The sequence below is a fragment of the Molothrus ater genome, chromosome 9 (assembly GCF_012460135.2).
Source record: "Molothrus ater isolate BHLD 08-10-18 breed brown headed cowbird chromosome 9, BPBGC_Mater_1.1, whole genome shotgun sequence".
Lineage (NCBI taxonomy): Eukaryota > Metazoa > Chordata > Aves > Passeriformes > Icteridae > Molothrus > Molothrus ater.
The window spans coordinates 14,175,487-14,200,115 of NC_050486.2; the positions used below are offsets into that span (position 1 = coordinate 14,175,487).

General features: G+C 39.7%; 1 protein-coding gene across 1 annotated transcript; it reads right to left on the reverse strand.

The window, feature by feature from the left end:
* Positions 1-583: 583 nt before the first annotated feature.
* On the reverse strand, positions 584-23,875 carry TECR (trans-2,3-enoyl-CoA reductase). The gene is made up of 14 exons (XM_054515781.1): positions 23,849-23,875; positions 18,220-18,336; positions 14,460-14,510; positions 13,900-13,951; positions 13,530-13,574; positions 12,138-12,241; positions 9,958-10,073; positions 9,742-9,847; positions 5,237-5,309; positions 5,102-5,145; positions 3,677-3,734; positions 3,081-3,169; positions 2,038-2,083; positions 584-1,940 (listed from the first exon to the last, which is right to left on the reverse strand). The coding sequence occupies exons 1-14, from the start codon at positions 23,873-23,875 to the stop codon at positions 1,813-1,815; spliced, it is 1,056 nt and encodes a 351-aa protein (XP_054371756.1). The 3' UTR covers positions 584-1,812.
* Positions 23,876-24,629: the final 754 nt, after the last annotated feature.

A 24,629-nucleotide genomic window follows, 5' to 3' on the forward strand; every position in this document is an offset into this window, starting at 1 on the left:
TTGTCTCAGCAAGAATGGAAAGAATTAATTCAGAGCTCAGACCCAGACAAGAAACTTGCTCTTAAAAAAATATTAATTAAAATGATCTCATACTCATCTTCAAGTTGCCTCAAAGAGAGGCCAAATGTCAAAATGGAGATTAAAAAGAAAGAGAGTATGACCAAATCTGCCAAAAGTTTTGTTTTCTTTCAGAGACATGGAAAGGTCTCTTTGTTACTAAACAGGATCAATTTTTTCTTCTTTCCTGCGACTGGACTTTAAGTGGGTGTAAGGCGTGAATAGGGTATGTGCTTTCTACCTCCTCAGAAGGAAAACTTAAACCTGCTTGTACTCCACACTGTGCTCAGTGGGAAATCATTTGACATTTAGTTCTTTTTCTCTGGTTCACAGTTTAACTAGTGGAAAAACAACACTGAAAACAAATTCATAATGATGTATTGCTTCAGTTATCTATCATCATATCTAATAATTTCTAAGAAATCTTCTCTATGTTATACAGAATTAAAATCTGGGTCATGTTTTTTTGCTTTGAAAGATATTTTTCTTTAATTGATGTAGATTTTTTTATAAGGACACTCTTGCTTTTTACTGTACAAAATATTATGCAACTTCAGCAACCAGCTGTAGCCTTCTCTTTTTGCCATAATTATTTCAACTGGTTTTAAAATAGATTTTATTGCATATTTCACCCTTACAAATAGTTGCAAAATCTTTCTATACATCTATTATAGATAAATAAATTAATTATGAAACAAAACAGTATCTATGCATTCTCTTCAAATTCTAAAATAGCTTCTTTAAAATGTCATTCTGATAGATTTCAATATCCTTTTTTAACTAGATTTACACAAAACCCAGCTAAGTCCCACAGAACATCCTGTGACAAAGGAAACACAGGAAGTCCAAAATGAAGCTGATTTTTCTCCCTGGCTCCGAAAATAGGAAGAGCGTTCCAAGGACTAGCAGTCACTTCATGTATTTACAAAGTGTATTAAAAACTACTGAGAGAAGCCTGATGTAAAATGCTAGGTAAAAGGTCAATTAAGGAGATGTTATATCAAAACAGGCCAGATATCAAAGATACGACATAGGTTAGATTGCTTCTGAATCTTATTTACTAGTATGCAACTACTAATGAAGAAGACCAAAAGCAAACAAAAAACCCCAGCACAGGATATTACATTCACAAATACTACAAATATTTCTTACTTAAGATTCTTTTGGCAAATTAGGTGTTAGACCCAAATCAGGTTTTTGAGATATGGCCTATTTATTTCTTTATTCCAGGAACCCTTCATATTCTTTGGTAATGTTATCTCTTATAAAGCACCTGCCTCCAGGCAGCACACTCTCTTCAAGTCAAAGAAGGCAGATCATGCAACTGTCCTGAGGCCAGCTGGCCCTTCTAGCTGAACTGAGCTCAGTAGTTAGCTGGTGTGTCCTCCTTCCAGAGTACTTCTGTCTTGCAGAATCCCACTGCTAAATTTGGAGCTGCTCTTCAGCACAGACTTCTCAGGATCTCTGATCCATCAATCTAAACAGACTAGTACAGAAAAATCTAAGTCAGGTTACAGGGAACTGCAGGGACTTTTTCTTTGCAGGTGTGCAACGAAGCCTTATCTTTTAAGGTGCTTCTGAGTTGAGAATTCTTGAAGGTAAGGAAGTGCAGCTTTCAAGTGCATACAATTTCCCTTAGCAGTGGAGATTCAACATGCACCAAAATCCTTTTAATTAATTCATTTATTTGGCAGAACATTTATGAGGTTTTTCTTCTTGAAGTTCTGTGCAATATTCAAATTGAGCCTTCTTTTCTTACAACAAAAAGGGAATAATTGGCATTCTATGACTTGGATAATCCTTGAATTCTCTTAAGTAGGTGCAGTGTTTATCCTTTGCCCAGACTGTCATCTGAATGAAGCAAAGCAAGGTGAACAGTCCCACTGGAAGGAAGGGAAAAAAGATACATTTCATTATCAGATTAAAAACATGCTCTTGCTGCTGACATCACTTCAGTTGAAGTACCAAAACATTACTCACCTGGAACACACTGAGTCATGATAGTGAAACTGATCCAGGTCCCCACCTGTTTTGGCCAAGGAAATTTAAAATATTTCTGGTGACAGCATTTGCATTTATGTCTCTATTGATCAAAATAACCTTGTCCTAGTATAGGTAAATAAAAAGATCAAGGTCAGCCAGATCAATTTCTGTTGTTAATGACCTTTAGTTAAAAAGGTGAACAGTGCCTTATTACCACAAACAAAACCTTCATATTTGCTTCCACAGCTATTACAATGAGAAACTTTAAAGCATTAAAACAGCGTCCTTCCTGGTTTTCTGCCTAATTTGTATTCATCAGGCCTCCATCACTGTTAGCAATGGTAACTTTCTATAGTCCAAGGCCCAATGCTGTTCTCATTAACATCTGTTGATCTCCACTGAATTTCAAACCTGACACTGTCCTTCTGTGCAAGAATGAATGTTACACTGAGTTGCACTGACTTTATCTGCTTTTGAACTCAGTCAGGAGTTTAGCTCCTGATTAAGGAATATGAAATGATAAACTGATTCAAGTTTCTAAAGCAGTCACCACCAACAAAAGTAATTGCATAACTTGAAATGGGGAAGAAGACTTTGGCTCATTTTCTCTATCACAGTATCTTTTATTTGTCTGACCACTATCTCCCTGCCTGCAGTGATATTTCTAGGCTCTTAGGTTATAAATCCACCAGACACCTCCATCCTCTCATTGCAACCCATGTTCAGTGATGATCTCCCTGTTCCTGGCAGCAGAATTTGCCCTGCTTTACAGTGCATGTCTTGTCTAGCAGCCACCTGGAAGCACTGGCCCAGGGTCAGGGCTGTCTGTGTAAGGTTAGTCACATCAGTACTGACCCAAGGGAGGGGAGGAAGAGCAGACAAATTCTTGTCCACAACCTGATTTCATGGGGTCTAGGGAAGGAGGGGAAATGTGCTGAGCTGAATGGTTTCAGAGGTTTCTTCCAAGTAAAACATTCTAAAAGAAACAAAAATATATTCAGCAAAACTAAAATCTGAACATCTTGTTTGGAAATACATACCTCGTATGTATAGTTAGGGCAAGATACAAAGAAAAACAGCCATGTGAAAGGATTCTTTGTTGGATATGGGATCTTACAGGTTTTGGATCCTATAGATTAGAAAACAAATCACAAAATATTCACATTCCTAAATATATTGTTTCCTGTAAAGACAACCCAGCTCTGCCTACTTCTGTGTCTCATGAGTGTCAGAGGGACAAACAGGATGTGGGAAGAGAGGATGTCCTCTGGACTCACAAGAGGAGTGGGATACCTGTGAGGGAACTTTGCCTTGCTCACCAAAACATAGCTTGTAGCAGCATTGTTTCCTTTTGCACTGGCAGTGTAACCAATGTAACTGCTCCCAACACAACCCAGCCCAAACAATAAAGATTACAGTAAGTTAAGAAGTGCTGTTCAACGGTCTGATGTCAGAGTCCTTGCACTGTCTGATTTCCCTTAGAATCCAGTCTTTACAGTGCTGAGCAACCTGTGCTCCCACAGCAGTCAGCTGACAGGTATCAACACCCCCCAGGATCAGGTCTTTCCTGAAGCAGGGTAACTGAAGGAAGTACTGAATGGCTGCACAAAACTGAAAATGATGATGCGGTTTTTACCATTTCTCCGGAGGTCACTGAGTGCAACATGAATGGAAAAATTTCCAGCTTCACACAGCTGCAAGAAAAAGTATGACAGAGTTAAAAATGTTCTTCCCTTCTATTTGTTTTTCTTCCTTTTGTTATTTCCTGGGGTTCTTTAAAATATTTAAGAAAAGGAAAATAATCTATTATTAACATAATAAATATCCTTAACTAAGACTACTGACAGAAGGATGAAACATCTCCATTCAAATATGACTCCATATTATATTCTGTTATATCTTTATTATATTCTTCAGAAACTGTGGACTCCATGTCCAAAGTAGCAAATTTATTACTTACATAATCCCCTTGAAATCTAAATAAACCACAGGGGATAGAAGTGAACTCAGGGGATACTTGCTGTATTTTTTGATCATTCTTATGTCTTTAAAAACATCCAGAAAATTATTTGCATAGTCTTGATTTCTCAAAAGTTATTAAAATCCCAAGGAAGATACAGTCTGGTCTCTAAGTAAGTTTTCTTCTCTAGAGTATAATTGATATGAATCATGAAATATAATTGACCCAGCCTCCTCACCGAAATTTAAAGAATGCTGCCCCAATCAATTATGAAGAGAGTGTATTGAAATGACCCATTTATATGATTATGGACAGTCTCCAGTGTCTGCAATGCATAACTATTAGCAAATTACTAGTGGTCAGAGCTCCTGAGTTTATTCCCAGCTCTGTGCTTTCAGCTATGGAGTTTCTCAATAAAATGTGAATAGATTATGACCTCACAGAATTTTCATCTTGGGAAACTGCTTCGGGATCCTGCAGTCACTGATGATTAATTTGAAAAAGCAAGTGAGTAGCTGATGTTCTGAACAAGTTACACATACATAGGAAGAGTCTTTGTGTGGAGGTACATCTTATTGGCTACGCTGACTTTGCTTCTGCATGTATGAAGTGTTCCTAGGATTTGTGAGAATGAACAGTGACTGAAGAATTTTGAATCGTAAAGAAAGCTATAAACAGGTTTTGAAGCTCAGCAAAATGAAATTTTATCACTGGAAATTATCAGCAACATACTCTCTTAGTTGGCCAGTTCTCTGAGATTTATGATCTGTTGTGATTTTTAACGCTCAATAAACAGTTCACAAAACAAACTCACTGGCTTTTAAACACAGGGTCACAAACCTTTAAAGATTATGAGAGATCATCCCAGCAGATCAATATCCTAGTCTTGGAATAGACACAGTATCAAAATATTGCTTGGTGTACAAAATCGCATTAAAAACTGACAGATTTATCTGTTTTGCATGCAAGTGGTTAGCTTTAGTAGTATGTCCCAAATGTCCTAGTCCTAAGTATCTGTTTATCCTATTCACTTCTCCACTTATATGACAGAAGAATCAAAGCAGATATTTTAGCATTTTATAGAAAAAGCAAGAAACCTACCAGAAACATGATCACAGCAAAATTTATCTGTTTTTTCCCATAAGCTATTAAAAAAAGAGTTTGCATGTCATTAGTACTAGTACAGGAAGTACATACATAAGTACTTAAATCGTTGAGGGCTGTTTTGCTACTTACAAGGAGGAGTGTAAAGAGGGTGATTGATGTAATATGCAAGCCAAGCTGCAAATCCCCAGTAATATAAGCAGTTCTGAAAAATAAGCAATTTTTCTTTGCTTTAGTACAGAGTTTTAGGCCATTATTCACTGCAAGGACTATTGAAAACAATAGATCAGGACAATCCTTCAACTTGCTGTTAATACAACAAGAAATGGTAGTACTAAGTGTGGTGGGGGGGGGAACAGGTAACAGGAAATAAGAAAGGAAATTGTACTAATAGAGTTAAGAGTTCCTCTAAAATATCTTAGAGCTGTTAAGTTTATAAACAGTTATAGAAAGTATGATCATATGACTGAAAACAAAATTATCTTGTCTGGCAAGCCATTGGGCAAAGTTGAAGAGCATACAGACTATATATTAAAGAGAAACTTATTTTGCTGACCCCTGAGACTGTAAGACCAGATTTGGGCACTGTCCTCTCTTCTGTACTTATTATTTTGTACTGCTCAACCTCCTCTCCTCTCTTCAGCCCATCAGTTTCTTTCTTTCCCATGCTTTAACTTTTACTGCCTGATGCTTTCCTCTACACTTTCACTGTGATTTCTCTAGTTTGTCCCTTTTGCTGCTTGTGTTTCTGCAGTGCAGTTTCCACTGTCTAAACTGATAACACAGCTGTCACTAATGGCTGTACTGACACATTCCTGACCAATCTCAGTGCTTGTTCATAGGCTTCATCCGTGAAAAAATTACTTAAAATGACAACCTTTACCTCTTATTTGGCCTCCTTGGCCCTGCCTCCTGTGGGTTTTTTTCTGACAGTCATTGCTGCTTTGGTGTCTTGGTGACATGCTATTGTCTCCCTCCTTATATATATGTAGGTGGGAAGGAGGCCCTTTCTTGGGCCCTTTCTCTTCTTTGCTCTGTGCTCTGACCTCTAGGTGCCATTCTCTTGCAGACAGACTTTAACCCTCATCAATTCATACATTTGCCTCTCATCAGTTTAGTCTTCTTTTACTCAACCTAGTGCCTGAGTTTTTGATGTATTTGGGTATGTTTGTTTATCACCTGGACTTCAGCAAGACCACAGCTGAGCTCTTTATATTTCTTTTCTTTGCCTTATCTTTTCTTGCATCCTATTTTCAATTTTAAGCAAAACTCTGATCCTCTTACTCTTTCTGGTCTTCTTTCCTTTTCCTGGCCTTCCAAATAGGTTCCTATACCTTAGACATTCCTAGGTGTTTCTGCTTTCTCCTTCACCACTTCCTTTCCTGCTCATGCAGGCAAAAATCCCATCCAAGGCTCTCCTGCCTGGTTTAACTTTTTTGTTTTGCTTTGAATTTTGCAGTCTTTTCCCCCTGTATATACCAGAACTGCATTTCTAGCAATAATACCCTGGAAAAGTGATTACCTCAGCGTCTCCAACCTGCACTAGCTGACTGCAGTGTCTGATGGTGCATTTTTCTGAAAATGCTGGTGCCCCTTCATCTGCTGCAAGCAGCTGTATCAAACATTCAGTTGCATTTCCAATTTCTTCTCAGGGCTAATTGAACCTCTGCAGTGCCCAGAGACCTCAGACAAAATGGATACCCTTTTGGGTGTGCTGTAATACAAGCACTTAGTATGTCCTTGTAATGAGATTGTGTAAGAGATAACTGATGAAAAAGAGCAAATTATTAACAAGTAATTAGAAATCAGGTGGGATGAATGAGCAGAAAAAATAGCTTCCCTGTGATGACTTCCTTTTCCCCCAGGAAATGCAGCAGAACCAAGAGAATGATTCCAGTGAGGAACAGTATAGGTAGTGTCTTATCCATAAACTACTGTTTCCTCCCTAAAATTAGCTTCTTCAACAGACACTTACAATTTACTGACTGCTGTACAAACTTAGGTGGAAACAGTTTCTTGTAATCTTGGAATGGCATCTTCAGGAAAACCTTCTCCTAGCTTCAAGGCTTGGCACAGGATGGAACATATGGCAATGGATTTCAGTGAAGTAGAATTAAATAAATGAATTATCGTGGCTCAGTCCCCAACAATACATGTTCTAATTGAACTGAACAAGTGCTAATCACCCAAAGTACATGATTTGCTGCAAGACTATTCCTCAGTTATAAGAAAAGAAACTTCAAGATGAGTGGGGTCTACCACTGCTAAGGACATTTACAGTAATACTGGTAAATGTCCAGCTGCCACTTGAATCCATATTCCTCATACAAACGCCTCCAGTGAGGTTCAAATAGGAACATACAGACTTCATAAACCCACTTGGAGAAAAGAAAGAGTTTCTGTGAATCCTGGATAATAAAGCTTTACAACAATCTTTTATAATGCTGCAGGTCAAGTTCAGATATTGCAGGGATCCCAGAAATAAATTATTCCTAAGTTTCCAAACTTACAGTTAGGACTTTTGTCTTCTCCACTGCAACTGACAATCCATAGTTCTTGATATCCTGCCTATGTTTATTCATGACCAGCATGTACCCTTCTGTTTGTCTTCTTATATTGTCTAAATAAATACTATTTAAATACTTGAAATAGTATTTATTTAGATCTAATGTTCTCTTTCCTCCAGATGTTTTTCTACAAAGTGATGATATCCCTTCCTTTTACTCACAAGAATGTTCATGGGTAAAGAAAGACCATGTAAGATCACTCATGAGACTAATCTTTGAGGAATTCTTCTGGTACTTCCCTATTATTAAAGGTCTGACTGATCCTTTTTTGGCACAGCCATAATTATCTTTCTTTCAATTATCTTTCTTTATCACCACACAATTTTCGTATTAATGCCTATTTTATTCACCTATTTTATTCAGGAGTTGTTTACTAGGTCCAGATAAATCAGGTATTCTACCTTTCCAATGCCTAGAAAAATCACGTCTTAGAAAAAATTATACTATGTTAGTATGCTCTGCTTTTGGTGAAGCTGCTGCATTGTAGGGAGTAATTTATTCCTAGTTCCATTTGGGAAAAAGGGATGAAAATCCCATCTCTCATGAATTCCCATCTCAGATTTCTGCTTATTGAGGCTAAAGTATCTCCTGTACCCATAGCATTCCACTGCACTTAGAAGAGAAGCTATCTATAGCTGCTGTGTATGTGATCAAACCCTGAAAGTAAGAAGCCTTGTCTACCACTTCTATGTGATGGAAAAATGTGGAAAAAAAGATGTGATGTTTTTCACACTGGCAGAATTTTGGCATAACACCACCAAGGCCAATGAAATTATAAAAGCAAATGAAACCCAAGCACTGCTAAACAGGTAGAATAAGAAGTGTGAGCAACTTTACAGATGAAAGCAAGTGCCACCAGCCTGAGAAGATGGAAATGAGGAAGTGATCAGAATGACTGGTACAAATGTCAGTTTTAGCAACAACAGTTTGTATGGTCTGAAAGGAACAAGTAGTTGTCAGAGATGGAAGTGAGAAAAATAATTATCACACTGATTGTTTTTTCAAGGTAAAATTGCTCGTTTATCTGCTGTTTAGCATGCATTAGCTACTGTTGTGTCAAGAACAAGAGATCTGCAAGATCTGTTGTGTCAAGAATGAGATCTGTGGACCTTTTAACAACTCTTGATGCAGGAAGATAAATTAAATTTCAATAAATTAAATAACAATAAATTTCGAGGGAGGATTCTTTTGGAGGGCCACTGCCCCACTACAGACCCTCCTTTCCTGAAAGCTATCACCTGAAGGACCAGAGCCACTGGACAGCTGTAAGGAGTTGGCCACAAGGCAGAGCTTCAGCTGCTACAAGTATCACTGCCAGAGTGCAAATTGCAAGGAATTGCCTAAATCCCAAATGTTAAAATTCCCAAATGCTTTTCTAGTTGATAATCTCTTGTCTTCCTTAGAGTAAGTTGTACTTTTGACTACTAGTGTGTTCTCTGTTGCAAACATTTACAAAATAACTACAGCTTATGCATAACCATGCAGTCACTGTACTACTTCTCAGACACCCAGGGAACAGAGTCTGCACCCCAAGAGCTGCCCTGTGCCACAGCAGCACTGGTGACATCAGGGAATGCTCCTGTGGAGAAGAAAATGCTGAACAACTGAGCTGCTTTGCACTGGATCAAAGGTAAATTAACAGTTCCTTAACAACAAAGAGAATTTTAGGGGCAAAGCAGATATAAAATGACTGTTACAAAAATAGATTTGTTTTTTAAAGAAAGCAGCTCTCCCACCATTGTGCCTGCCTGTACTGCCTTTAAAGTTAACTTGTTACTAAAACGTTCACACCCAAGGATCTAGCTGGGTGAAAAGGAAGGATATGCTGAAGGTTTAAAATTCTAAAAAGTAATGAGACTTCTATAATATTAGTAACAGTATGACAGCATGTGGGTTATACAATAGTGACATTAAGAAATCTTCTGAAAGAAGTTGGGGCAGCTTTATGGGTGAGATATGCTGTGCATTGCTACAAAAGCCACACAAAATGTCTGTGGTGCAGAGGCAGAGCATAAGCTGGCTAGGCTGGATTTATAAGGGCAGCTGTGGATAGATTCTGGCACAATTTACCTTCACAATATTCCTCAGTGGCATAGTCCCACGGGAGAATCGATGAACAAATACTGTTTCAATCAACCTTTTGATGTAGTGGAAAGAATGGCAGATACATGCCAAGCTAGAAACAGCAAGACAAAAGCATTTAAGAGTGCTTAAAAAAACCATGTGTGGCAAGACATTTGGAATAAGACTACAAGAAATACTGCTCAAGCCTGCAAACAGACTTACTTAACTACTGGGTGTGGACTTGATGTAAACCTCTCATCCAGTCCATAGACAAAATTCATGCGGAAATAAAACACAAAATAGATGAACAATGGACCTGTATATTCTATCAAAAATACCTGCAAAAAGAGAGAAGATCATTAAACAGCTGAATTAGATGATGGTTTTGCTTTGGTCTCTTTGTGACAACTAATGCAGTGGGATAAACACCTCCACATGTCCAGGATGGCATTAAGAGAGGCAGGGAGGGAGTAGAAGGTTTGGCTATGAAACTGGTAGCCATGCATTTAAATATTTTGCAATTATTTGCCTCAGTTGCATTCAAACAGCCATTGCCAGTGCAGCAGACACAGTATGGGTATGAAAAGATAACAATGGCAGCCCAGAGATCATGACAAATATGCATGCATGTTACATTTATGCAGCTCTCACCCTTCTCTTGCACTCAAAAGCTGTTGCTTTATTTTGGTTTAAAATGAAATTTGGTGAAGAATTTGTCTTGAGAAATAGGAGTTCTGCTTCTACTGAATGAATTTTGTTTAAACTCGAAACACAGCTTGTAAGTATTCACAGTGACCCCATCTGTGTGAACAGTTAGCACAGCAGTTGTCCTGGGAAACAATAATTTCATTCTATGTTCAAACAAGCTTTAATTGGAATACTAGAAGGAAAATAAAAAGAAAGGGGAAAAAAAGAGAGGAAACCAGAGAAGCTATTTCTCTAACTTGAATTCATTCAGATAGGTGTGTATTTCTTAGGAATATCACCTTAAATTGAAGTTAACTTTGGACCAAATATTAACAGCTGAATTTTCCACCCATCTATAAGTGAGGAAGGTAGGCCCATACCTCACCTACAGAGAAAGAAGGGAAATTGATTGTACTTCTGTTACAAGCAAACAAAGAAAAACCCAACAACTAAAGAAAGCAAACAAAAAAGAAAACCAAACAATCCCAGTTCTCTAATGTGTTTAGAGTTGTTTTGATACTCAGAAAAGTTGAGTTATTGACTTCTGTTATGATCAGCATTTTCTCTGGTGAAGATCAGGTTTGCTTGTAGATGAGAAGCTCATCTTTTTGATTTGATAATACTAAACTATTTGTTAGTTTATATTTGAATGAAGTAGCTTGAAGGGCAGGGAGAGCAAAAGATTATGAAATGGTAGAAGCCTGGGCTTACTCTGCTCTGTGATATTTTGGTGGATATTAATGCATGTGTGTCTTGAAGTCTACACTGCCATTAGAAGTCTTTGTCTGTCTTCCTGGGTTTTTGAATTGAGTAATAGCTGCTTGATTTATCAGCATTGCATCCAAAGTAAAGATGTGAAGACTCAGTCTTGCAAAACATATTTGACTTTTTAAATTTTACCTCCTATTAACATTGTCTTTGCTATTTGTAATCAACACAGGGTTTTATTAATATCTCATAGCTAAGAAATGGTAAATATGCCTTTAAATTATGAGGTACTTTTCCCTTGACATCGTGCTGTTTATTGGAACTAGTGTAATACTGTGCAGCAAGGACCTTCTAGAGAGCTAGAAGGGTCATTGGTCACCTCACTTCATAAACAGCAGTGCTGTGTTGCCTGCCAAGTGAGTTGTGATAAAATTTGCATTTGAGCTAAGACAGTAAATATGCAAGGTCTTTGTGGATTGCTGCTAATATTGCAGAAATTATCAGCTGTCATTGGCCTGTCACTGGAATCCTGGACACAGTCACATGCAGACAGCAACTAAATTTTATGCATTTTCTTGCTGAAGTCACTTCAAGTACTGACATGTGAAGTTGCTCCCATGCCTCTTCGCAGGACAAAGTCAATGGAGTATAATCCTAATTTTGTCAGGAGTTACACACATCTGGTGGAGCAGATTGTCAAAGGCATTTACATACCTAGTTCATAATGATTTTGCAGTAGACATCCATTTGACAATCTGCATTTAAGTTCTGTAGAGCCAGCCTACCCTGCAGCAGGTTTTCCACTGCTGCTCTCCCAGAGAACTGAATAGGCATTCAATCTGTTACTGCTTTCCCTGATTAAATGAACTGAAGCAATGAGGATTCATTGCCTGCATCCACTATCAACAGACATCATGCAGAAATATTGGAGAGAAACAAAAAGTGATGTAAGGATTAACTGTGGAAAACTAGCCATTAAAATGGCTCAGACTTGAAGCAGAGCTCACCGTAGTCCATCCTATCTGTGGCCCTAAATCTTTAAAGTATAATGTAGCAGTTGTGCCAACAGGGAGGTGCTGCAGGATTTCTTCATCCCTCAGGGCCTTTCCTTCTGAGAAGGAAAGAAGTAATTACATCTTAGTGACATTCAAGTCCACTTTGGAAGCATACTAGCTTTATATGGTGCTTTATCTATGAGACACCTTGATGTGATGTAGGTTTATTGGAATCTCATTAAACAGACCAAGAATATTTACACTTCATTTTTATTTATCCCTGTAATCACATATAAGCCTGGGTCCTCTATTCACACCAAAACAGTTAAAAGAATTCTCAATCCTATCTGCCTGTCTAGTCTAGTAGACTTTCTTCATCACTGCCAACAGCAGAATTTGTTGATGGGGCAATGCCCTTTATGACAGTTCCCTGACCTCCTAGTCAGCTGCACCTCTCTCTCTCTTCTGCTCTTCTCATTGCTCATCACCAGACAAACAGAAGATAGGATAAGCTGTGTTGGGAAAACTCTCCTATAGAAATTTTCATTGCCTTTCTTTTCCCAACCAACCAGCTACTAGGTGATTCCACTGCACTTGAGCTTTTAATGCCTAGATATGGAGGAACCTCCAGAAGGCCAGTATTTTCTCATGGCAAGTCTCATTATGTAAATTCATAGAGGAATCTGACAAGGGAGACCTTCAAAGAAGGAAACAAGATACATCTGTTTTCCATGGATAATTTTACACAATGAGCAAATCTTCACTAGCATACTTTTAAGGGATTGTTTAAACTTATCCTTAATGAAAGCAAAGGAAGAAAGTGTTATATTTTAGCTAAGATGAATTAACACAGTTTGGCAATTAGACTTTTGTGGACTCAGGCCATGTAAGAGGCTTCTAGTAGCAATACCTACAAGTGTATTAATGAAGTCAGCCAGCTGTCATCAGCTTTGTCAGCAATTGCTATGTCCACAGCAATTGTGTTCTGCATTAGCTTCCCTCAAAAGAACTGTAATTCCTGCCTGAGAACAGAGGATTATGTGAATTGATAGCTCAAACTCACAGCCCTTTTTGGTGCTCCAGCTGAGCATCATCCTGGAGATCATCTGACTGCAGCTAAGGGCAGTGAATATCCAGATCCTGTGCTGCCTCTCTGGAAAGCAACAGTGCTCAGTAGTTAGAAAGTGCATTGGAACAATGTGCAAACTCCTGAGGTAATTACCAAGCACCAGGGTGTAACTATGTTTCCTTCCAAAGAATTATATTTGTTCTGGATTCTCTTCAGCTTTCACAGTGCTAATTAACATAGCCAGAAACAGATTCTTAAGTGCCAACACCCTTAAGTACACCTTTCATGCCAGGGCCCTGCTCAGTTTAGTTACTCCAGACCTCACAAGTACTTACTTGGATCAAGTTTTATTGACTGCCTTGCTGGGTACCACCGAGGATCTGTAAGACCATACAGAGTTGTGTGATACACAATGTTCAGTTTAGATCACCCACTGCTATAATGAACACAATACAAGATGAGCTTTGTTTAAAGGTTTTTATAAATATTTATTCAACACTAATATAGGTGATAATTATACAGCAGAAAAAAAACCAAAGCTATATCAGGATAGGATAAAATAATTTTACTGAAATCTCGCTGTGATCACATTCATGTGCAGGTTATCGGCATTATGTGTGCGTATATTATGTTTCAATTAGGTAATTTTTTTCCTATTTATGTACTGGATATTCTGATGTGAGCTGCTGCAGAAGTTATACTCACATAATTTATGAAACATCAATCTGATCTCTCTAATTGTAGCATTTGGTTCCACCTAGGCAACAAAAATATTGTAAATATAAGATGCATGATTTGAATGACAACTACTAGGTGTAAGACTATTAAGCCAAATAGAAATGTGACTTAGACAATATAACTGTTTTGTACAGGTGTCTACCCTTGGCATGAAGGATTCAAAGAACTGACAGGAAAAAGGCAGGACAATTTTTGACACCTGTTTCAGAGGCAGCTTCTCTAGCAGTGATCAAGAGTTACTATTACAGCAGTGACAATCTGATGGTTTCTGAGTACCAAACAACAGGCACCCTCTTAGTAAAACAACTTAGTAAAGGACAACTGAAGTTGTCCTTTTTGCCCAAAAGCTCCTTCTGGAAAAGGGTTGAAATACACTGTAGTCAGTATGAAGCTTGCATAATCATTGCAAGTGGCCAAGGAAAGGTTACCAGAAGATTAAATACTCTTCATAAACACCATATTTACTTAAGAAAAGTTAATAATTTCTTAAAAAGTCACCTAGTCTTTTAAGCAGATTTTTGTTTTACCTTATCTAGGAAGCATAGCTGTTTCTTTGTCTCCCAATCAAGGATTTCCACCTGAGAGGACACAAAATGATAATTAATCATTATTGGCTAAATAATGTGTAAACTCAGCTGATTCCCAAATTCATAATTTCATGTGACTCTCAGAGTGGGACACCGTTTTTTTCTGATCTATAAATTGAGTTCAAAACCTTGATGTTCTCAAGAGACAGCTTCAATCACCAGTTTCCAAAAGCACTCAACTTGGAAAAAAAAAAAAAGCCAAATGAATTGTCTTCTTGGATATATTCAGTAGCAGACGTAGCTAAGTGTTTGATCAAATAAAGTGATCTTGGGTATTTTCTTATGCTAGAACAAGTGGAAGAAGTAAGGAGTAGAGAAGTTTCACAGGAATCACTAAGGAACAGTACTTTTATGATTCATAAAATTAGAAAGAGCTTGAGAAAAAAAATGTATATATGTGCATATAAGCAAATATTCTGAGTACATAAAGCTTGAAGATTATTGTGTATTATTTCCAAAATATTTTAATTGCAAGGAGAGTGGAAAATATTGGTGGACATAATGAACAAATGCAGCTAAATATCTGGGCTTCACAAACACTTAAACATTTGTTATAGGAACAGTCAGTGTTACTCTTGCCTCTTCAATCACTTGTTTTATTAATTATATATTAGCATTTTATATTCCAAGCAGAGGTTTAGCTACAGCTCTGAAAAGAAAAGAGCAGTTTATTTCCATGATCAAATGGCAGTTTGGCAAAATGTTATGATTTGATCAACAGCCAAGCAGAAAAGTCCCCAGAGATTTCAAAGCCCAGTTGCAGCAACTCCCTAAACCTCATTGCAGTTGTTGGGGTTTTTATATAAACATCTAGAATTAATTATGTTTGGTATTAACTGGCCAAGAGAATGGATTAATATTAGACTTTAAATATGATTCCTCACTAAAAATAGGAGTCACAGTCCAGTATCTTTCTCAGAGGGTTGCTTTGAAGAGATCACTTGGTTGAGTATCTTATTTCCTTGTTTCACTTGTCCCAAAGGGTTCTCTTCTGGCACAGCAATGGAGCACTTGAGCTCCAGTCCCACCTATCAAATCTGATCTCCACAAGGAACACTAATGCCATGGTGGTTTCTGCCTGTGCACTGTAAGCTCTGACTGGGACATTGAGGGAGATAAGTGCTGTTCCTCCTTTGTGATACGTAACAAGTATCTGATGGATTGTTGGGATATGTTTTCCCTTGATTTTTTATATTTAAAATAACACATATTTCCAGTTTTAATGTCTGTTTGTGTGAAATCTCCATGGGAAAGCAAATGAAATGGATTCCTTTCCCAGAAGACTATTCTTGAAATACATTATTCTGACACTTGCAGTCCACAGAACAAGTACAGGGCAGAGAAGGGGCTGTACACCACTTTTTTTCCCTTCTGATGCCAAGTTGCTAGAAGGACTATTGAAACCTTTGGTGTATCTCAAAGCTCTTCTGTCAATGAATACCCTGCAGACTGCAGCAGTCCCTACACTTTTAATAGTGTCCTTCCCATTCAATACCCAACCCAAATATATATATATTTTATCAGAATCCCCCAGGGGCAGTTTTAATCTATGGCCTCCAGTGGTTGTATTTGAGAGATATTCTCCAGGTCAATTACAGTGCTTTAAATATCTTTCTGCCACCTATGGTATTTTAGCCTGGTTATTCTTGCTAGGCACAAGACCAGACTGAAAATTACAGAGTTTTTCTTTTGCTCTGTGGTTTTCATGGGCGTGGCTGTACAGAAATCTCTGTAGAATCAGTGTGGAAAACAAACAAATAAAGCTTGATTCCACTGTTATTTGGTTCTGTTCCAGCACAATTCTTTCAAATGCCAAACTGTCATACTTGCCTATACTGGCAAATAGCTAAAGGAAGCCTGTAGAGATGATGGATCCAGACTCTTCTTGGAAGTGCACAGAGATAATGGTGAGAGGGAATGTGTCTGGATAAAATAGGAGAAAATCCAGACACAAGAAATATTTTTCACCATGAGCTAGGCAAAATATGAGAAGTTGCTTAGAGAAGATGTGGAATCTCCATTTTTGGAGACAGTTAAAGTTGGACTGGACAAGACCCAATGCCATTTGATCTGGCTGTATCTGCTTTGAGCAGGAGTTTGACTGCATGATTTCCACAAGGCTCCTGCAACCTAAACTGCTCAATGTTTCTTTTTTTTTTTTTTTCCCACTTCAAACATTTAATTTACTTTCAATTACTTTCAAGATCTAAGCAAATATCAAACACTCTTTTCCTTTTCAGAAAGATGGATGCCAGAACACAGCTTTAGATTCCACTTCAGTCCACAGCAAATTGTGCAGCAACAGAGTGAAAGCAAGGTGACTGTTTCCTCTATCACACCTCTTAAGATTTATCAGAACATCCCCCAGTGTAGGTGTTCCCTGCAGAAGGAACAGAAAAGCCTGATCCAAAGCAAGAAATGGTAGTTCCTGAACATCCTGGCCAATCCCATGAAGCACCCTAGCACTGAACAGAGTGTTTCCAGCCTTGAGGCACAGCACCAAGGCAGTTAATGCATTGGTTGGCAACAGTTTTTAGACACCCAGCAATCTGTTCTTGGAACACTTACTGATGGGTAGCATCTCTTTTAAACATAAATTGTTTGGCTCAGAGAAGTTCAATTTCATTGTGTTTTCAAAGCATTTAGCACAATAGGACACCAACTGTTGGCCTGCATTAGTGCAGTAAGACTTACAGTCCATTTATTTGGTGAATTTTTAAAGACATTTTAAACTACAGCTTTTCTGAGACTACTTAGAGTAGAACTTAATCAATAGGCAGATTCGTGTAAGACCTTAAAAACTCTTTTATAAGTGACTACAAATATATATCTTTGATTAGAAGACAAATTTCTTCAATTGCATAAGGATTAAAAATCAATAGTGTCATTAGTAAAAGAAAAAATTCTTGATTATTAATGTTTAGAACAGGTTGAGGGCAAAGAATAATCAATACACAATATAAGCAGAGAAAAGTATATTCAGCTGTTAAATTTTTATTCAGAAAATAAAAAGGTTAAATAAAAGTATTCATAAGGGAAAAACAGCTGAGCAAAGTATTTAAAAAGAGTTTTTAAGATGTACTGTCTCTGTAATAGGATTACAAAAATATAGTTCACTTGAATTCCTGCAGTTTAAAGCCATAGCTAAAGTGCTAAAGGATCAACAGATCTTCAAACATAATGTGATAACTATTATGGCAATACTGACACATTTATCATGTCTGTGCATCTTAGAAGTTTAATTTGAAACCATTTGTAATAAGCAGATTGAGTAAACTTGAGTGAGACTTTATAAGCACTGACATAAGCATATATTGTATTGATTTCTTTTTAAATTACTCAGTTAAAAAAAAAAGTTTATTTCACAGTATAGGACCCAATCAGTCTGAGAAAGAGCAATGAGCAGAATGAATTCTCCCTAAACTGTCAGAATGCTTACATAAATGAGTTTATTTGAATTTAACTCTAAAAAACCAATCTAGCGGTTGCCACAGTCCTAACTGTGGCAAACTGAATCTTTCTAAACATTTTTCCTATAGAATTATTAATTTTCTCTATCTCCTTTGACTTTTCTGGTAGACTGTGCTGTTCCTGAAGGGAGTAAGCATGCCTTAGTGTGATCTCACATTAGGGCATATCAAGAAGTTTTCTTCAAGTCAAGAGTTAAGCCAAAGGGAGATTGTTGTAAGTGTACTTAGACTGAAAATTCTGTTTGTGCTGCTGCTTTACAACTGACTCTCAGTCTGAAGCTTCTCTTGCACCGAAAGGTACAAACTGTAGCAGAGGATGGGTCTAAGGATCCATCTAGAATTGGTTTCTGAAACAGCCAGCAGCAGGTGACTCAGAAGAAGTAATAAAACAGGGCAAGAATGTAGTGACTGAGGGAAAGGGAAGAGCCAGACACAGTGATTTTGATTCTCCTGCACCAGAAGTGCTGCCTATGTATTTAATAATTTTTCATGGATTTCTTTCTTCAACTAGTTTATCCATTTGCCTTTTAAACCTGTGTAAACAGTCCTGAGGCAGGGAGTCTCACAGCTTAGCCACATGCTATGGGAGAAATTCCCAAACCAGAAACAAGCAAATGTTCACAAAGCAAAATTTCATCATCTTACCTGTGGAGTGCTGAGCCTTATTCTCTAAGCAGTCCAACTAAACAGATCCTTACCTCTGAAGCAATGGCTCATATTTCACAAGACTAGAATCATATTGCATTATTTCACTGTGTATAAAGACATACAGTGATGTCCATACTCAAAGGGTTTTCTAAAATGAATTTTCACTTTTGTAGAATTTAGATGTCTAACAGGTTCACAAGAGACACTCTAGGTATTTACTCCTCAGCTTCCTAAGTTCTGCTCTTCTTCAAGCCAGTGTTTGACCTGTGCTGACACTCATACTGCATTTTTATTTCTTCCACCTGTTTCTGATTTGCTAGTTAGACATGCTCTCATCTAAATCCCCAAGGATATTGATCCAGTAAGCATCTTTATCCCAAGGTCAGCACAATGCACAGCATTTAGATTCTTTCTGAATGAAATTAAACTGTCAGCAAAGGAGATGATCTAGTTCTTCATGCTTTACATGTAATAGTTAGACACACTGCCAGGAAGTGGGAAAATTGCTTTGGAATGTCTTGCCATTCCCAATTTCTCCCACAGGCAGAGCACAGGCAGGAGAGGAATTCAGAGAAAAGGAGTGTCTCCTACCAAAGAGAAAGCCTGAATATCTGTCTCTCTGGGCTCCTTTTATCACTGCTCCCTTCCACTGTAATTCTGTTCAGTATTTCTCTACAGCAGATGCCTTCTGGGATACCACACAGTAAAGAGGTAAGAGTTGAAGTAAACTTGGATACCCTGACCAAATTGTCCTATCTGACCTTGGAGCTGGGTGCCTAACCCAAACACATTGCAAAACCCAAGTTGCTTTGTGGACCTGGGCCTAAGGATGCTAACAGCTAGAGCTACAAATGCTCATCCTTCAGAAAGACATGGATTCATTTATATAATTGGCAGAGATAAAATGAGTCAGCATAAGAACAGTCAGGAAGGAAAAGGAAGGTCTATTCACTTAGTGGGGGGGGGGGCTGATTTATTTTTCAAGAAAGGAAAAGTCGTTAAGGCCTTCACAGTGAATTCTGGCTCTTGAAAATCTATGAGAACTTTTCAGCTTTTACTACTAAGAGATCTTGCAGGATACACAAGATGAAAAGGAACCTCCACCAGTTAATAGTGACTCAGTGCATATTTACTTAGGCTGGCTAACACAGAGCTGCATGTTGCCAATTTCCCAGGCATACTGAAAAGTCACATCATTCACTGAGGATCACTGTCACTATGAAGCACATTGGAGTGCCTCCATCTGAGAACCTGAGCCAGCTTTGACTCAACGCTAAGTAGACATCCAGGTTTTCCAACACCACTGCACAGCCTTTTCCTTGTGCAAGAGAATATTCACTGCCTTGGGGCTTTAGTTTATGGTTGTTTTCTACAATGGCAATATTCAGGTAGAAGAGTTACACAAATTCTTTGTGAAATCACAATCATATCTTTGTATCAGCACTGTGTTTGCATTATCAAACTTCAGTATTTCTAGTTTCATTACTACTCATTGTGCATAATTTGCTGTAGGGATGTCAAAATGTACATACAGTGTATACTTTTGACATGGAATTGAAGAAATTGAAGAGGTTTTTTTTCTTTGTTTTTTACCTAGCAGCATCAAGGATGGGTCCGCTGCCTTTTGATAGCACAGGAAGATTGGAAACCCTGGGAATTTTAGAGAGCTTATACAGACAGGTGAACTTACAAAACTTGTGGTTTGGTTTTTTTCTAAATACACCTCAAAGAAGCCCATTTTTTTCCTAATATAAGACTTATAATTTCAAATGTAGCCTTCAAATTCTGAGTAGCTCCAGGTACTTCCTGCCAATGAATGTTTTACTATCATCTTTTCCTATACAAAATTAAGTTTCTCTTCCAAGCTTCACAGAGGAAAAAAGACAAATTGCTGTCTTCTAAGTAAAGCAGTACAACTGAATGTTGAAGTGTTGGTAAGTGTGGGGAAAAGTGGTGTTAGAAGAGTAAGGGATAATGTTTGCCCTGTCATCTCATCTCTTTCTATGATAATTATCTTTAGTGTTACTTGTGAAAACTGAGCAGATGTCTTCAAACAGCAGGGAAATTTTCAGTTGTCCCTTTAAATGACTGTTCAAATGTCTGATCTGTGGCCTTGTCTTTCTGGCAATTCTTGGAGGATACAGCATCTTGAAATGTTCTGCAGTTCTGCTTTTAGCACTTGCTCTCAGTGCTCTTACTTTCTGAGGCTTTAGACAGCATAGCTCTGAGAGGGAGCAGCCTTTGTAACAGGAGCTGTGACATCCCAGCCATGCCAGCCAGACAGCAGACGCCACCCCCTTACATTCAGAGGGTTTTCATCACAGACAGAAGAGGGAGGGAACTTTAAATGCCAACAAGGGGGGCCAGTACATTATTGCTTTTAGACTGTACTGCACATGTCAGCTCAATCTATCATCAGGGAGTGAAGATTCCAAAACATTTTTGGGTATTGCTGCTCACAAAAGGCACTTACCATCCAGACTAATTAAGGAAGCAAAAGTACAACTATGGCTCTTGTGACACTAATTCTCTACAGTATGAATATATTTGTTCAAGGATCTTTCCTCTTGGAAGTCAGAACACCATACTATTTTCTTTACATGAAATGCTTTTGAAGACCTAATCCTGTCAAGTAAAAAGAAATAGTATAATTCATTAGTCTAACTTCAGAGCTCTACTGGAGACATTTATATCTGAGCACATCACATAGGCATTCCTCATATGGAAAGGAGGAAAAGAGGCACTGTTAGGATAAACAGTATCATAAGCTCTGAAACAAACCTCAAATAGGTCAGAAGAGTTGTTCTCTATGCAACTTAGAGAATTTAAGACTCCTAAAGAATATTAGTCTAGATACAAGTCTCTGTCATACATCTCTCAGTCTAGAGTTGAATCTCCTCAAATTATCAGGTGCAGTATTTTCAAGTATATGCATATTTATTTATAGTTGTCTTGAGAAGCTTCTTCTGAACTATTAGTGATTTAAAAAATGAGGTGAAAGTAGAAACAAACCAACATCTGAAGTAAAGATGACAGTTTGGTGATTGTGAAGTGATTTGTGATTCTTATCAGGAAGCACCACAGAAGAACAGTAAAGAGTAAATGGTTTATAAATGTTTAGGGGAAAGTACAAATTTATACAGTTCCTAAAAGAGGGAACCCTAAAGTTTATAACAACAGTAGAAATTCTGCCTGGCCTCCCCAGGAACTACTGAGAGAAGTGGGATACTCACCTTCTCTCTTTACATAGTTCAGCTTTGAATGTGTGGTGGGGAAATGCAATTCAGGATTCAAAGTCAATGAATTTGTAACAGAAAACAAATCAGGGAGAACAGTGCAGAAAGCAATAGGGAACTGCACTGCTGGTGCTACTTAGGCAGTCTTTGTCCACATCCTACCCCTGAGACACCTCACACACAGGATGTGCTGGGCAAATCTGTTTCCACCCATTATCTGCTATAAAAAGAAAAGGACTAAGACATACAAGGCTGACATGTAAATTCATGAATCATGCTGAGTTTGCTTTAGTATTGCTTAAATACAAGATCTTGATTTAGGACTCCAAAAACCTGGATCTCCTGCTATTGTCCTGCCTAGCAAGACTGAGCAGGTCATCCAATTTTTGTGTGTTTTACCCAACTGCAAAATCAGGTAACAATAATGATGTCCTTGCTTTTGAGGTCTTCTAGTAACTAGTAATCTTCAGTTCAAATAAGTCTAAGCAGAAGAGCAAACCTGAAGTGACTAAGGGCAATCAGAAGGGTATTACACATGTGCTTGCTCCTGCATTTGGATCTCACAACAGTTTGAGTTCTACCTCACTGTTAGAAATCCATAAGGCAGTAAAAGCTTGGTTTTTTTTCCTAAAACAAACCTGGGAAGTCAACACTGCTGAGGAAAAAGCGGGTGCCTACCTCACACCCAAAACAGCTATAGGCAGTTTATTTTGCTGAATTGTGATGTCTGGATCATTTTTATATCTTTGAAAAGTAAAACCTGAACTTTTAGGTCATGGTGAGTTACTAAAGGAGTAGATGATTTTCAGATGACTTTGGATTCTATTAGTGTTATAACAACAACTGATTTGTAATTTGCACGGGAGGAGGAACATTCCTCCCCCTGTGCAATTTTTTTAGGTAAGTCGTGATTGAGAAACCCAAGTATAAGCCTGCAGAAACATATTCAGGATTGCTGTAATTTAGCTTGTACAGACCTGTTTTTGTAATACAAGCTGCTCTTTAGAATTTTTGTATTAGCCAGCCTAACTAATTCTAGCAAAGAGTCGGTGTGGCTGTTTATGTAAGTGGATGAGATGTTACCCTTGAAGCTCCCCAGGTGCACGTTACTCTGCGCTTTCTGTGAGCACAAGGAGCTAGCTGACTGTACTAAACTCCGCCTGGCTGTTTTTCATCCCCCACTCAAGATCGAGCGCTCCGTGCTAGCAGAGGGCTCTTGCCCGTATCTGCCGGGCACGGGCGCCGCGCCGGGCGCCGTCCTCTCGGCCAGGGCACCAACTCGCCCGCCGGTTCCCGGCCGCCCAGCCGAGCCCAGCCGAGCCGGCCCGGGGCGCTGCCGCCCGCGGCCACGCCTGCACCGGGCCGGAAGGCTGCGCGGGACGGCTGCCGGCGAGGGGCACAGCGGCTGGCCGCGGGGTTTTCCGAGAAGTTGGGGACAGAAGGTGCCGAGAACATTCCTCGCTCTCTCCGTAGGGCTGGGACGCGCTGCCAGAGCCAGCGCAGGCTGCCCGCGGTGCTGCCCTGGGCAGGACCCGCGAGAAGCCCAGAGCCATTGATCCGGCGCCTCCGCGCACCGCCGAGAGCGCCGGGAAGCCCGGGGATTCCCCCCGCCCCGCTCTCCGGGAACACCGGGGACGCGGGGATCGGGAACGGCGAGGGGAACGTGCCCGGGGAAGGAGAGGACGGGGCGGGCGGCAGCCGCTTTTGCTCCCTCGCCCCAGTGAAACCCCCGGGGAGCAGCGTGCCCCTCCGGGCCCCTCTGCCCGGCTCTGGCGGCGGTCACTTCCCTCGGCAGACTCGGGAGCGGCTGGCTCCGGCTCCCCGGCGCTTCAATGCAGATGGAGGGGGAAGAGAAAAGAGCCCGCCGGGATCCCGGGCAGCCCCGTCCACGTCCACCGGCGGCAGGATGCCGCGGGACCTGCCCGGGCTCGCCTCGCCTCGGCCGCCCCCCGCCCCCGGTGCCGCCCGCACCCACCTCGAAGAAGCCGGCTCTGCCGCCCATTCTGCGGGCACCCGCCGCGCCGCCGCCCGCGGCACCTTGCGCGGGGCCCCGCGCTGCGGCCAATCAGGCGGCGCCCGGACCCTCCGCCCCGCCCGGGCCGGGGCCGCTGCCCGGCCGTGCCGGTGGGCGGCTGCTGGCACCGCTGCCTGCGAGCCCGCGGCGCTGCCCCGGGCAGCCGCAGCAGTGCGGGACCGCCGGCACCTCGCGCACGCCAAGTTCTGCAGCTCCCGGTGTTCAAAAACTGCGGGAGAAGAACAATATGCACCGGCCGCCGGGAGTGACATTTCATTCAGAAGGGTGATTTATTTTTCTTTGAGAATTACTGCGGGAAATATTTATTTTTTTTTTAAAGAGCTGAAGTATCTTAATGAGATAACTTGAAAAATGCAACTGATCATGAGCTAGAGGATATTCTCCTTTCTTTTTTTTGATAGTTTACCTGATGTTTCAGGGGTGATTGGACTGACAACAGAACTGTGCTGAGATCCCTTCTCCTCCTGTGATGTGTTCCTGCCACTGCTGAGGATTACATACGTGGCATAAAGCAGTACAGAGCTGGTACTGTGTTTCCTCCACCCAGTCTTCATTACGTGATATCTTTTCTTTAAGAGCTATGGTAATTAAATATCAACAAAATCTATCAGGCTACAAAGGAACATCCCTTTTTCACTGCCATAAATTTCTATTAGACAGAAAGATTTATGCTATATACTGTTTGAAAACCTTCTGCTATCTCCGAGTTTAACCTTCTTGC